This window comes from Girardinichthys multiradiatus, chromosome 15 (assembly GCF_021462225.1).
Source record: "Girardinichthys multiradiatus isolate DD_20200921_A chromosome 15, DD_fGirMul_XY1, whole genome shotgun sequence".
Classification (NCBI taxonomy): domain Eukaryota; kingdom Metazoa; phylum Chordata; class Actinopteri; order Cyprinodontiformes; family Goodeidae; genus Girardinichthys; species Girardinichthys multiradiatus.
The window spans coordinates 8,413,540-8,426,255 of NC_061808.1; the positions used below are offsets into that span (position 1 = coordinate 8,413,540).

Sequence of the window (12,716 nt, forward strand, 5' to 3'; positions counted from 1 at the left end):
AGACTGACGAGGCAACTTCATGACTTTAATTTGCTTCTTAGCTACTCCTTTATTGCCATTGCAATATATTTCCAGTCATTATGATGTAGGAATACCCATCCATCACCCATCTTCAGTGTCCTGGATAAATGAAGATGCCATGATTTAAAAATGTTTACTTTGGGTTTTTCTCTGTTCACGATTATGTTCTTCAGGTGGTGTTTTTGTTCATTCTGTAGGTTTAGTTCCTTAATTCTTGTATTCTGATCATGATGGACGTAAGTTGATGTTCTGTAAGATTTTTCCGATTTTTTAGGTCATACTCAGCAGTTTTCCTGCCCAAAGTTTTATTCTTGACTCCTTTGACTACAACACTTTCTCCCAAGACCTACTTAGGTCTTACAGATGTTCACTGGAAGTAAATACAGGTACTTTCAGTAGAACATGGCTGCAACTGTTTAGTTAGTTATACCATTTTGTGTGTTATCAATAGTGTTCTTGGTAAAAGTGGCCACAACTGCTTTTAGGCCAATAAAAAGCTCCACCGAAGTCGTTGTGGACAGACAGACTCCTCACTTTTCTCATGATCATCTTTACCCAATGAGGAAACATCTTACATGGCACTTCAGAGTCAGGGTGGTTGGTGCTCATTTTATGTTTCGTTCAATTTCACATATAAGTGCACCAACAGTGGTGCCTCTCGCACCAACTTCATGCTGATGGTTTTGTAAGCCATTCCAGCCGTGTGCAGATCTATCCCTATTTATCCCTGACATGCTTTGACAGCTCTCTGGTCTTGCCTTTGGCGTTGGAGAGGTTGGAATGTAAGAAAGTACTTTGTGGACAGGTGGGATTTATACAAGGAATCAGTTGAGATCAGGAGCATTGATTGCTTAACTTATCTGTGTGGCACAAAAATGATCTATTGGGGCCAGAATTCAGAATTGTTTATCAGAGATCAAATGGTCATTTCACTCAGTGAAAAGAAAACATTTTGTTTAACTTAATGTAATGTCTTTTTTTCTGGATTCATCAATGCTCACTATATAACCATCTGCTCTTATTATTTTAATTTTGTGGAATTGCCAAATGTATGCATTTGGGTTGATTTCAGGGATTTCTCCAAATAAAATGGAGAAACCTAACCTCTTTTCTCACTTCATATTCAGATCTGAGCTTATGGTTCAAGTGACCTATCTAAAGAAGAGCTGGTCCAATTCTGTTGCTCTAGCTACATACAACTGGACATTAACAAAGGAGCATCTGCAGCAGTGGAGAATATACCATTGCGGCTTGAAATCTCTGAAGAAGCTGTTTAGAGAAGTGGACCCTTTTCTGCCCCCTACAGGACCATGTCTTTACACGGTGCAGCAGCTGCAGAACTGCACACATGTAAACCAGGTCAGTGTGCTTGGATATAGATCAAAGTGAAATCTATTATTTTAATTATTTGATATGCTATTGACAAATGGTTCCTTTCCTTTTCCCTATTTTCCAAAGCTCATTGAAGACGCTATAAGTCTGCACTCCTCTGTGTACACCCAGACTGTTGAAGCAGGAAAACATTTGTGCGAAAATGTGATAGAGTCAGAGAGTCAGCATCAACTGCAATCAGAGCTTCAGGATTTACAGAAAGTCTGGGAGCGAACCAACTTACTGCAAAGAAGGAATAAAGATTTGGTTAAGACCTCTGTGCAGGTAACACTCCTATTTTGTAAAGAGGTAATCCACTCCGAAGCAATACTATAAAATAATTTTCATAAGTTTCATTTTTAATGTAAGCAAAAACCTGACAGTGTTTGTACACTGATGGAGGTTTCTTGTTAAAAAAGAGTTTTCCTTTCCACTGTCGCCACATGCTCGTTCAGGAGGAGTGAATGCTGTAAAGTCAGTGACTTAATACAATCAGCTGGGAACACCTAGACAGAAAACTTTGTTTCTAATTGGCATAATAACCTGAACTTGACTACATTGTTTTATAACTATGATTGAATTAGAATGTATTTGAATTACTTTGAATTTGTCTGCTTAATTTGAATTAAATTGACTTAAAATACCAGTCAAAAGTTTGGACACACCTTTGTCATTCCGTGGCTTTTCTTTATTTTTGTTACTTATTACTGTGTTGTAGATACATAGTAAAGACATCAAGAGTATGAAGCAAAAGTAAATAGAATTATGTAGCAAACAGAAAATTGTGAAATGACTCAAGACATTTTTTTAGATTCTTCATAATAGCCCCTATTTACAGTCTCGAAGGAGTCTGCCAACATTTCAGATTCCAGCATCTGCAGACAGACAGATTGAAAACAGAAAACAGGACAGAACAAGGCAGCTTTTTGGGGCTCTATTCAGCCTGCCTGTTGTCTGATTTATGTCTCAATTTGCTCTCCTGCAGCCCTACTGAACCAGAGTCATGTCTCAATACAGTTTCCATTTAAAATATATCTCCTCACTTCATACTTTACAGAGTCTATAAATTGCTGACAGTGAATCTTTTGACTCAGTAACAATTTCCACACCGAAGAGTGCTGTTTGCAGCATGACCTGGTAATGCTTAGTATGTGTGTTCACGGATCACGATCACTTGTCAGGACCTATCAAAGTGAAAATCAGCTGATTCCGGTCACCAGGCAATTTCTCCTTTCATGTTTATTATAAACAGTTTTCATTTCTCTTGTATGTCTATGCAGAATCCAAAGAAACTGTAATATTTGCTATTATTTCTGTGTTTCATAAAAGATTTGACATGTAGGTTGCAGCTTTAAGAATACACAATCTGAAAGGGAAAATATGCAGTACTAACATTGCAGTAAGATGTGTCAGCTTTGTGTGACCCCAATCCAGGACATTATCCCACCCAAATACCCCACTGGCTGCAGCATCCTGATCTCCCTCTGGCAGTAGATGAAACAGCTGGTTACCAGTGTCATTCCATCACAGCTACACAGCATTGTGTTGGGATACCCTGATCATCATAGCACTCCCCTCCTTTATACAAATGTAAAAACAAAGCTGCAGGGCTTGCTTTAGTACTAGAATAGAAACAACACTTACTTTTGCTGATATTTGGTCAAATCATGATCGTTTGTGAATAATTTGACCTGGGTATCTGCAGGTCTCTTTTTATGTACTGTGTGACGAGTGGCATCTTGAAAGATGTGGTCAGAAAATGTTAGCACTTAAGATGATCCAGTCCAGGAAAGGAAATCCTTCACAGCCACCTGTCAAAGACCCAATCGCAATCTAGGAAACACTGACTGCTACTGATTTAGCCTATCTTTTTAAAGGCCTCTCGTTCGGTGCTTCTACTGAAGCCAGCGGATACACATAATCCCCTGTAGATATATGGGCCATGACTTCATGTTCGGTTTGCTGTTTGTGTTTGAATACAGATCGATTTCAAAATGCTTAAAACAAGCACCAAATCATTCACTCACTATTGTGTATTATTTTCTATTGGACAGGCTTATTTAAATTTGTGAGGTATACAAATTGTAGTATATTCAAATCATCTAATGAGTTGACAATGATCTTCTCAATGTTTTTCTTTATAGATGTGGTCTCAGAGTCAGGAAGCCACACTCAACATTTTGTCTGGATTGGACAAGGTGAGCCATCTGCTTGCACAGAGGCCAGTAGAACCAGAAGAGGAAGCGCATATCCAGGTGATTTGGTTTAGAGAATGATTGTGGACTGGTGTTTTTGGTGCAGTGATTTGGTGATAGAGAACCATTTATTACCCTGCCAAAAAAAAGGAAACCTGTGGAATTGTGCCCATTTTCATTCATAAATTACTTATTACACAACATTTGTATATCCTTAGCATAAATATATCACTGAAATTGTCTAAATGTGTTGACATCACATCCCTCATAATTATACAGGAAAGAAAGAAATGAACCATTAAATTACTGTTAAGAGGAAATGCCAGTCATCTATAGTGCCTTGGAATAGTATTCATATTTTTCTTTTTCGTGTAACTTCTTTACATTAGATGAGCATATATTGGAACATGGCTTTGAGGTGGAAGCAAAGAACTTCCACTTCACAGGAATATTTTACATATAAAAATCTGATTTCCTGAACTTTGACTGGGCCATTAGAATACATGGACATACAGTATCTCACCATGTGAGTTCACCACTCACATGTCTGGAAATGTTTTATTATATCTTTTCATGGGACAGCATTTAATACATGACACTTTGATACAATTTAATTGCTCAGACCATATGCCGCACACTGCATCAAACTGGTCTGCATTTCTGTCGTACCAGAAGGAAGCCTCTTCTAAAGATTATGCACAAGTCTGAAACAGTTTGCTGAAGACTAGCAGAATAAGGACATGGATTACTGGAACCATGTCCTGTAGTATGATGAGACCAAGATAAACTTATTTGGTCCAGATGGTGTCTACAGTGAGTGGCGGCAACCAGGTGAGGAGTACAAAGACAAGTGTTTATTGTCTACAGTCAAGCATGGTGGTGGGAGTGTCATGGTTTGGGACTGGATGTGTGCTGCCGGCTGTGGGCAGTTACAGCTCATTGAGGGAACCATGAATGCCAACATGTACTGTAACATACTGAAGCAGAGCATGACCCTCTCCCTTTGGAAACTGGGCCACAGGGCAGTATTCCAACATGATAACGACCCTAAACACACCTTCAAGACAACCACTGCCTTGCTGAAGAAACTGAGGGTAAAGGTGCTGGACTGGCCAAGTATGTCTCCAGGCCTAACCCTACTGAGCATCTGTGGCAGGAGAGCAAGGTCTCATAACATCCACCAGCTCTGTGATGTTGTCATGGAGGAGTGGAAGAGGATTCCAGTGGCGACCTGTGAAGCTCTAATCAACACCTTGTTTGAAAGAGTTGAGGCAATGCTGTAAAATAATGGTGGCCACACAAAGTATGGACACTTTGGTCAGAATTTGGACATTTTTACTTAGGGATGTACTCACTTTTGTTGCCAACAGTATAAACATTAATGGATGTGTGCTGAATTATTTTGAGGGGACAGCAAATTAACAATGATATACAAGCTGTACACCGACTATGTTGCATTGAATTAAAGTGTCATATCGTCAGTGTTGTCCCATGAGGAGATATAATGAAACATTTGCAAAAATGTATGGGGTGTACTCACTTTTGTGAGATTGTGTACTTTTATTTAAAAGTCTATATTCTGTGTGAAGGTGTATCTCCGCTCCAGTCTCAAGTCTTTTGCAGCATTGCCCTGTGTTTAGTCCTATCTGTCTTCCCATTAACTATGACCAACTTTGCTGTCCCTGCTAATGACAAGCATCCCTACAGTCACCAATAAGTTAGGTGACTTCTACAAGATTACTGATTACACTGGATTTTACTTAAGGATTTCATTTAAAAGGCTACTGAATACAAATATGCACTACACTTTTGGATATCTTTATATAGAAAACAATTTGAAAGCTATGTATCCTTGTCCTCCTACTTTTTAGTTATTTTGTTACGGTCTAGCATAAAATCCCAATTAAACACAGTGGTATATGAGACTGTAATGTCACAAAATGTAAAAAAGATTTGGAATTATGAATACTTTTGTTAGGGACTGTAGGTATTTAATGCAAATTTGGTTTGTTTATCTTAATATACAGTATATTGATTAAGCAACATGCACCCCTAAAGGAAGAACATAATGTGATTCAACATAAAAAATCTCTCTATCTTTTACAGAAAATTTAAAAAAGACAGTTAGGACAGTTGTTCATGTCTGTGTTGGACTTTTTACATGATGCTTAAATATTCTTTCAATTTAGAAATGACTTTTTACTTTTAAATTTCAACTCATTTTCTAACTGTTACCCTTTTTTTACATTAAAAATTACCATTTAAATCCCCACATTCCCAAACATTTATTATAATGTTTGTTGGCAGAAGTTCTCCACCAGTTGCTCTCCCCAGCCTTTCAGTTACCCCCCCCCCCCCCCCCCCCCATTCCCCTTATTTAATGCATGATGCTTTCACTCCCCTCCCCCCCTTTTTACCCCTTCTACCCTCCCCCTGTCCCATCCATAGCCCTTTAATCTGGATGGTCGGGGCAAACCCAAGCGAGATGTAAAGCAGCTTGGAACTTGTGCATAGCTGTCTGCTGACAGTGCTGCATGTTTCTGTGTGTGTTATGCAGGAGACTGAGCTCTCTCTGCAGTGTTTGTCCGGCGGACTGAGGGAACTGGCCACCATGAGGACAGACCTGTCCCAGTATGTCGTGGCAAGTGACTCGGCTCTTCTGGATCAGCAGCTTGAACTTCTCCACGTTCAATGGGAAGAGTTGTGCATGAAGGTGAGAACAAAACTAAAAACAAGGTTTTTACAAATAGTTTGAGGTGGCAAACTAGAGAGGTACAGGTGGAGGAAAAAGTTTAGGGAGGAGAAAGGGAGGGAAAAGTTGCTGGTTTCTTGATGGCATCCAGCAGCACAAAGCCACAAGAACACACACACACAGACACACACACACACACACACAATGGTCACACTGATTTGTTTGATAAAAAGGCACCGTGTGCAGGTTCTTGGAGGGAAATCAGCAACTTTGTCAGATGTACTTTACGTCTTAACAGTTTCACTGCCATAAAATAACCAAAACTTCAGTTTACAGCTATGGTTAAAGGCTAATTTTATTATTAATTAATAATGTAAATTTGCTTCATTGTGTCAGCATGCAAGAAGATTTAGTCCCTGATTCCGGCTGCCCATCATTCCTGCCTGTTAATCCTGTCATTATAACATTACTGAAGGTAGCTCCACGCAGGCTCACATTCCTACAGTTAAGGCTTTTGGATTGAACACAACAGCGTGTTTGTTCTCTAGAAACCAGTGCTTACTTTGTGACAAGCGTCGGCATGTTTTGCCAGTTTTAAGGCCTTCATAAGGTAATTCATACTGGTACTAATTGGGCTCTCAGTTAGCGGGGCTGCTTGCACCTGCTCTCTTGTTGGCAAGAAGTACTCAGATTCAGAAGAGTTGCCGTGTGTACTTCTGCTTGATAATGACTTGATTGGTGTTTATTTTTTGCTTAAAACATAAAGTATAAATTTCTAAAATATATATGTTTGTTTCTATTAGGAAAAATGTTCGTCACTAATTGGTCAAAATACCCAAAACAATATTTTCAAATAATCCAATCCTTTCTTGATATCACAGGGCTGTTAAGCTTAGTTTGTGAAGTTGTGCTGCTTATTAAAAAAAATGACAATTGAAAGTATTTTTATGTTACGTACAGATTCCACTTCGCAGTTAACAGGTTGCAGATTTTAGGGGCGGAGGTATTTCATGAGCAGATGGCCTGGCTGGCCTAAGCGAGATTCAGGGGACCTGCTCTATTGTTCCCAAGGCAGCACATAGTCCTCACAGGGTGACCACAGCCCACAATACATCCTCAATTCTTCACAGTGCAGAAGGGCCATTTGTGTGTGTGCATTAATACCAAAGCAGGGCTCATTTTAAAAGAATAAATGTTGATGATCAGTAAAATAGAGCAGCTCTAATCACAGCCTTCATAAGCCCTGAAACCTCTAAAACATCTACCCCCCTTGTTAATTGAATAAATAACTGTACTCTCCTGGTTAGATTTCTCTCAGTTGATTACTGAATCATAGTAAAAAATACTGAGTAACATGTGAGCGCATTTGATGCTCCTATGGTTTCACTGGGTTTAAGCTACAAATGTTTCTTTTTTTTCAGTAGTTCACGAGGGTCATTTGGTTATCTTTTGACATGTACAATGCTTGGATCTTCAAATCCTTTGTTTGTGCATTATATTTGGGTCACTTTGTTTGTTGAATGCATTCCAGGGAATATCCCAACAAATGAGCCCACTGCCGACTGGACTCGAACCATTCTGGAAAAGTCTAGAATTTGCTTTTAGTGTTTTGTAGGTCTGAATCAGTATTATAAACAAAAATAAAGAGATGGAAAAATATATTTTGGGCTTCATTCCTCATTCTATTGTCTAAAATGTCCGTCCATCCATTTCATATTTAAAGACTGACCACAATAGAAATATTTCCTATACATTCATAATGAGCTATTGTAATTATACTTTTTTTTTTATATAAAAGGCCCAAAAAGAACAGACAACTCTACAACATATGAATCTGGGAAAGTATGGAAATTGGACAAAAAAATTTAAATGAACACTTTGCATGAAATAGTTGATATTGCACAAAAATAAAGCAATGCACATATGTTGGTATTCAGTATTTACAACATGTAGAAAAATAGCAGGACCTATGACTGACTTTAGTTTGGCTTGCACTAGTGTTTTTGCAAAAAAAAGGTATTTGTTTCTCAGGCTGAAAGAGCCGGCATTTCACAAACTGCTTACCTGCCATCAAGGATGCAGAAATTGACATAAAATCTAAATGCCTTTGCTATCACATTCCCCCAAGGTGTCCTTACGCAGACAAGAAATAGCCGACCGCCTCAATGCATGGACCATTTTTAATGACAAGAAGAAAGAGTTCTGTGATTGGCTGACTCAGATGGAGAACAAGGTGTGCCACAGCACAGATCTGAGCATCGAGGAAATGGTGGAGAAACTGAAGAAGGTATGGAGTTATGGGTCCATTATACCTTAACAAATGAGATTTCTAATCGATATTTAATCTGTTGTATTGGCACTTGTGTCTGTACAGGTCCTTCTCAAAATATTAGCATATTGTGATAAAGTTCATTATTTTCCATCATGTCATGATGAAAATTTAACATTCATATATTTTAGATTCATTGCACACTAACTGAAATATTTCAGGTCTTTTATTGTCTTAATACGGATTATTTTGGCATACAGCTCATGGAAACCCAAAATTCCTATCTCACAAAATTAGCATTTTTCATCCGACCAATAAAAGAAATGTGTTTTTAATACAAAAAACGTCAACCTTCAAATAATCATGTACAGTTATGCACTCAATACTTGGTCGGGAATCCTTTTGCAGAAATGACTGCTTCAATGCGGCGTGGCATGGAGGCAATCAGCCTGTGGCACTGCTGAGGTCTTATGGAGGCCCAGGATGCTTCGATAGCGGCCTTTAGCTCATCCAGAGTGTTGGGTCTTGAGTCTCTCAACGTTCTCTTCACAATATCCCACAGATTCTCTATGGGGTTCAGGTCAGGAGAGTTGGCAGGCCAATTGAGCACAGTGATACCATGGTCAGTAAAACCATTTACCAGTGGTTTTGGCACTGTGAGCAGGTTCCAGGTCGTGCTGAAAAATGAAATCTTCATCTCCATAAAGCTTTTCAGCAGATGGAAGCATGAAGTGCTCCAAAATCTCCTGATAGCTAGCTGCATTGACCCTGCCCTTGATAAAACACAGTGGACCAACACCAGCAGCTGACACGGCACCCCAGACCATCACTGACTGTGGGTACTTGACACTGGACTTCTGGCATTTTGGCATTTCCTTCTCCCCAGTCTTCCTCCAGACTCTGGCACCTTGATTTCCAAATGACATGCAGAATTTGCTTTCATCCGAAAAAAGTACTTTGGACCACTGAGCAACAGTCCAGTGCTGCTTCTCTGTAGCCCAGGTCAGGCGCTTCTGCCGCTGTTTCTGGTTCAAAAGTGGCTTGACCTGGGGAATGCAGCACCTGTAGCCCATTTCCTGCACACGCCTGTGCACGGTGGCTCTGGATGTTTCTACTCCAGACTCAGTCCACTGCTTCCGCAGGTCCCCCAAGGTCTGGAATCGGCCCTTCTCCACAATCTTCCTCAGGGTCCGGTCACCTCTTCTCGTTGTGCAGCGTTTTCTGCCACACTTTTTCCTTCCCACAGACTTCCCACTGAGGTGCCTTGATACAGCACTCTGGGAACAGCCTGTTCGTTCAGAAATTTATTTTTGTGTCTTACCCTCTTGCTTGAGGGTGTCAATAGTGGCCTTCTGGACAGCAGTCAGGTCGGCAGTCTTACCCATGATTGGGGTTTTGAGTGATGAACCAGGCTGGGAGTTTTAAAGGCCTCAGGAATCTTTTGCTGGTGTTTAGAGTTAACTCGTTGATTCAGATGATTAGGTTCATAGCTCGTTTAGAGACCCTTTTAATGATATGCTAATTTTGTGAGATAGGAATTTTGGGTTTTCATGAGCTGTATGCTAAAATCATCCGTATTAAGACAATAAAAGACCTGAAATATTTCAGTTAGTGTGCAATGAATCTAAAATATATGAATGTTAAATTTTCATCATGACATTATGGAAAATAATGAACTTTATCACAATATGCTAATATTTTGAGAAGGACCTGTATAAACCGTCGGTTAGTGGGGCAGTAATATTTAACTTTTGTATAATAACTTATTTTTTGTAAAACCCATACTTAATAAGTCAAATGTAAATTGTGTTTTTCAGGTTTAATATGTCATTCCCCCATGGTAAAGTATGGTGAAGTCTTTATAAGTCATATGATTTTCACTTTTTTCATCAAACACAAAATAAATTCAGAATTGAAGCATAATTAAACCTCAGGTACAATAAAAAATACTAAAATTTGATGCTTTCATGCAATAATTATGTGTTGCATTTTCATTAAGAATAGTTTTCCTTTCAGTAACTGAGAGCTTTTTGACCCTCTGCTCCAGTCACGAATTAAGCAGCATGGTTATTAAGAGCTATTAAAATAAGATGGGAATATTAGTCACATGACGCTAAGTTGCAGGTATTATGCTACCTAAAAGAGACACTTACCGTTAAAAGGAGTTATTAAGAGCTTCATATAATATGTTCGGCAAATAGAATGAGGGGAACATTAACAAGGAGATATACACCTTTTATTTTTTAAAGATATGTCTTTTTTTCCAAGGTGCAATTTTGTGAAGTCTTAGTGAAAGTTGGCTTTCTTTTCTTTTTGGCTTTTCATCTTGAACTTCTTCCATTTTCTTGTAATTGTACCAACAGCTGTTGCCTTCTCACCAAGCTGCTTGGCTATTTTCCCATAGCTCATCCCAGCCTTGTTCATGTCTACTATTTTATCCCTGATGTCCTTACACAGCTTTCTGGTCTTGGCAATTGTAGAGAGGTTGCAGTTTGTCTGATTGAGTGTGTGGACAGGTGTCTTTTATACAGGTAATGAGTTCACACAGGTGCAGTTAATACAGGTAATGAGTGGAGAACAGGAGGGCTTCTTAAAGAAGAACTAACAGGTCTGCGAGAGCTGGGATTCTTACTGGTTTTTAGGTGATCAAATACATATGTCATGCAATAAAATGCAAATTGATTACTTAAAAATCACACAATGTGATTCTCTGGATTTTTGGTTTAGATTCTGTCACTCACAGTTTTAGAGTACCTTTGATAAAAAATTAAAGACTTCTCCATGCTTTGCAAGTGGGAAAACCTGCAAAATTGGCAGTGTATCAAATATTTGTTCTCCCCACTGTACATGTGTTAAAGTGGCATAGTCAAAGTTCAAACCTAAATGTAATTAAGACTCTTTGGTAAGACTTGATAATTAATGTTCATTGACACTTTCTATCCAGTCTGCCTGACTTTGAGCTGTTTTAGAAAGAAGATTGGCCAAACATTTTTGTTTCTAAATATATCAAGTTGATAGAGACACAACCCAAAAGACTTGCAGTAGTAGCTGCATTGAAAGGTGGTGCTCTAGAGTAAACATGCTTCTCCAAAGTATTGACTTGGAGGCTGAAAATAAAAGCCTGCCACAATTATCAGATTTTTGTGGTCAAGGATTTTTGAAAATAATGTATCCCTGACAGTTTCCTGCTTATATGTGTTGTTTTAACAGTGGCGTTTGTGTTTGTAATGTGACAAAATGTGGAAACGTTTCAAGTGGTAAAAACACATAAAGCACCCTGAAAGATGCTATTAGGCACAAAAAGTATTTTTTTGTATTGTATCTCTATTTTAAGCTCACCTTCATCGACGTGATGTTCATATAGCTGTGATTGCGTCATGTGTCCACAGGACTGCATGGAGGAAATCAACTTGTTCAGTGAGAATAAGAGCCACCTGAAGCAACTGGGAGAGCAACTGCTGTTAGCCAGCGACGAGGCCAAGCAGACCCAGGTCTGTGGATCTCTGCAGGAAGTCAATCAGCGATGGCACAACCTCTTTCAGCACATCGAAGCCAGGTGAGAGCAGACGCAGCGGGATATTGGGTGTATATATATCAACTCAGCACTTCACAAAACACTTGTGCCATTCTGTTAGCACTTTGCAAAGATAAACAGTAAGATGTCGGCTGAATTGTCAAATTGTGTTTCTGTGGCTACATGAATCAGACTCTTAAGTGCTGCTCTTTAAATTTACATCATTATCCTGTCGGAACAAGCACCTGAAAGGTGTTCAAAGCCACTCTGCAGCAAAAAGCGTAATTAAGGACTGCAAAGCTTTAACTAGATTCTTGGAAGTAAACAATAGCTTTTAAGAGTACCCATCCACCTGCTGTTTTAAGCTGTGCCTAGCAGCTGTCAGGGATGCATGGCCTCTCGTGTACAGACTGCAGAGGTTAAGCCCCTGTGTTGTCAAACTGTTGCTACCCCCCTCAAACAGATGGGCAGTCCTGTGGAAGAGCAGGAGGTACAGACATAACCCCTCCAACCCCACACACCCAAGCTTCCACCTCCACCAGAAGGAGGGGCTAGCTTGGGCTCAGACAGGACCATATGTCCACAGGTCCTCTTTAACGGGCCCCACTTTTTCTAGCCGTCTTTGGGAGGACCCTTGATAGGATATGAGGGGTA

The 12,716-nt window shown here is 39.5% G+C and overlaps 1 protein-coding gene across 1 annotated transcript in view; it reads left to right on the forward strand.

Annotated features, from left to right (window-relative positions):
• LOC124882109 (nesprin-2) overlaps nucleotides 1-12,716 on the forward strand; it is a 57,158-nt gene that overhangs the window by 20,133 nt on the left and 24,309 nt on the right. The window contains exons 32-37 of the mRNA XM_047388284.1: nucleotides 1,149-1,380; nucleotides 1,480-1,677; nucleotides 3,537-3,647; nucleotides 6,145-6,300; nucleotides 8,408-8,566; nucleotides 11,938-12,104. Coding sequence (XP_047244240.1) covers nucleotides 1,149-1,380; nucleotides 1,480-1,677; nucleotides 3,537-3,647; nucleotides 6,145-6,300; nucleotides 8,408-8,566; nucleotides 11,938-12,104 — 1,023 coding nt within the window. The remainder of the gene's footprint in view (nucleotides 1-1,148; nucleotides 1,381-1,479; nucleotides 1,678-3,536; nucleotides 3,648-6,144; nucleotides 6,301-8,407; nucleotides 8,567-11,937; nucleotides 12,105-12,716) is intronic.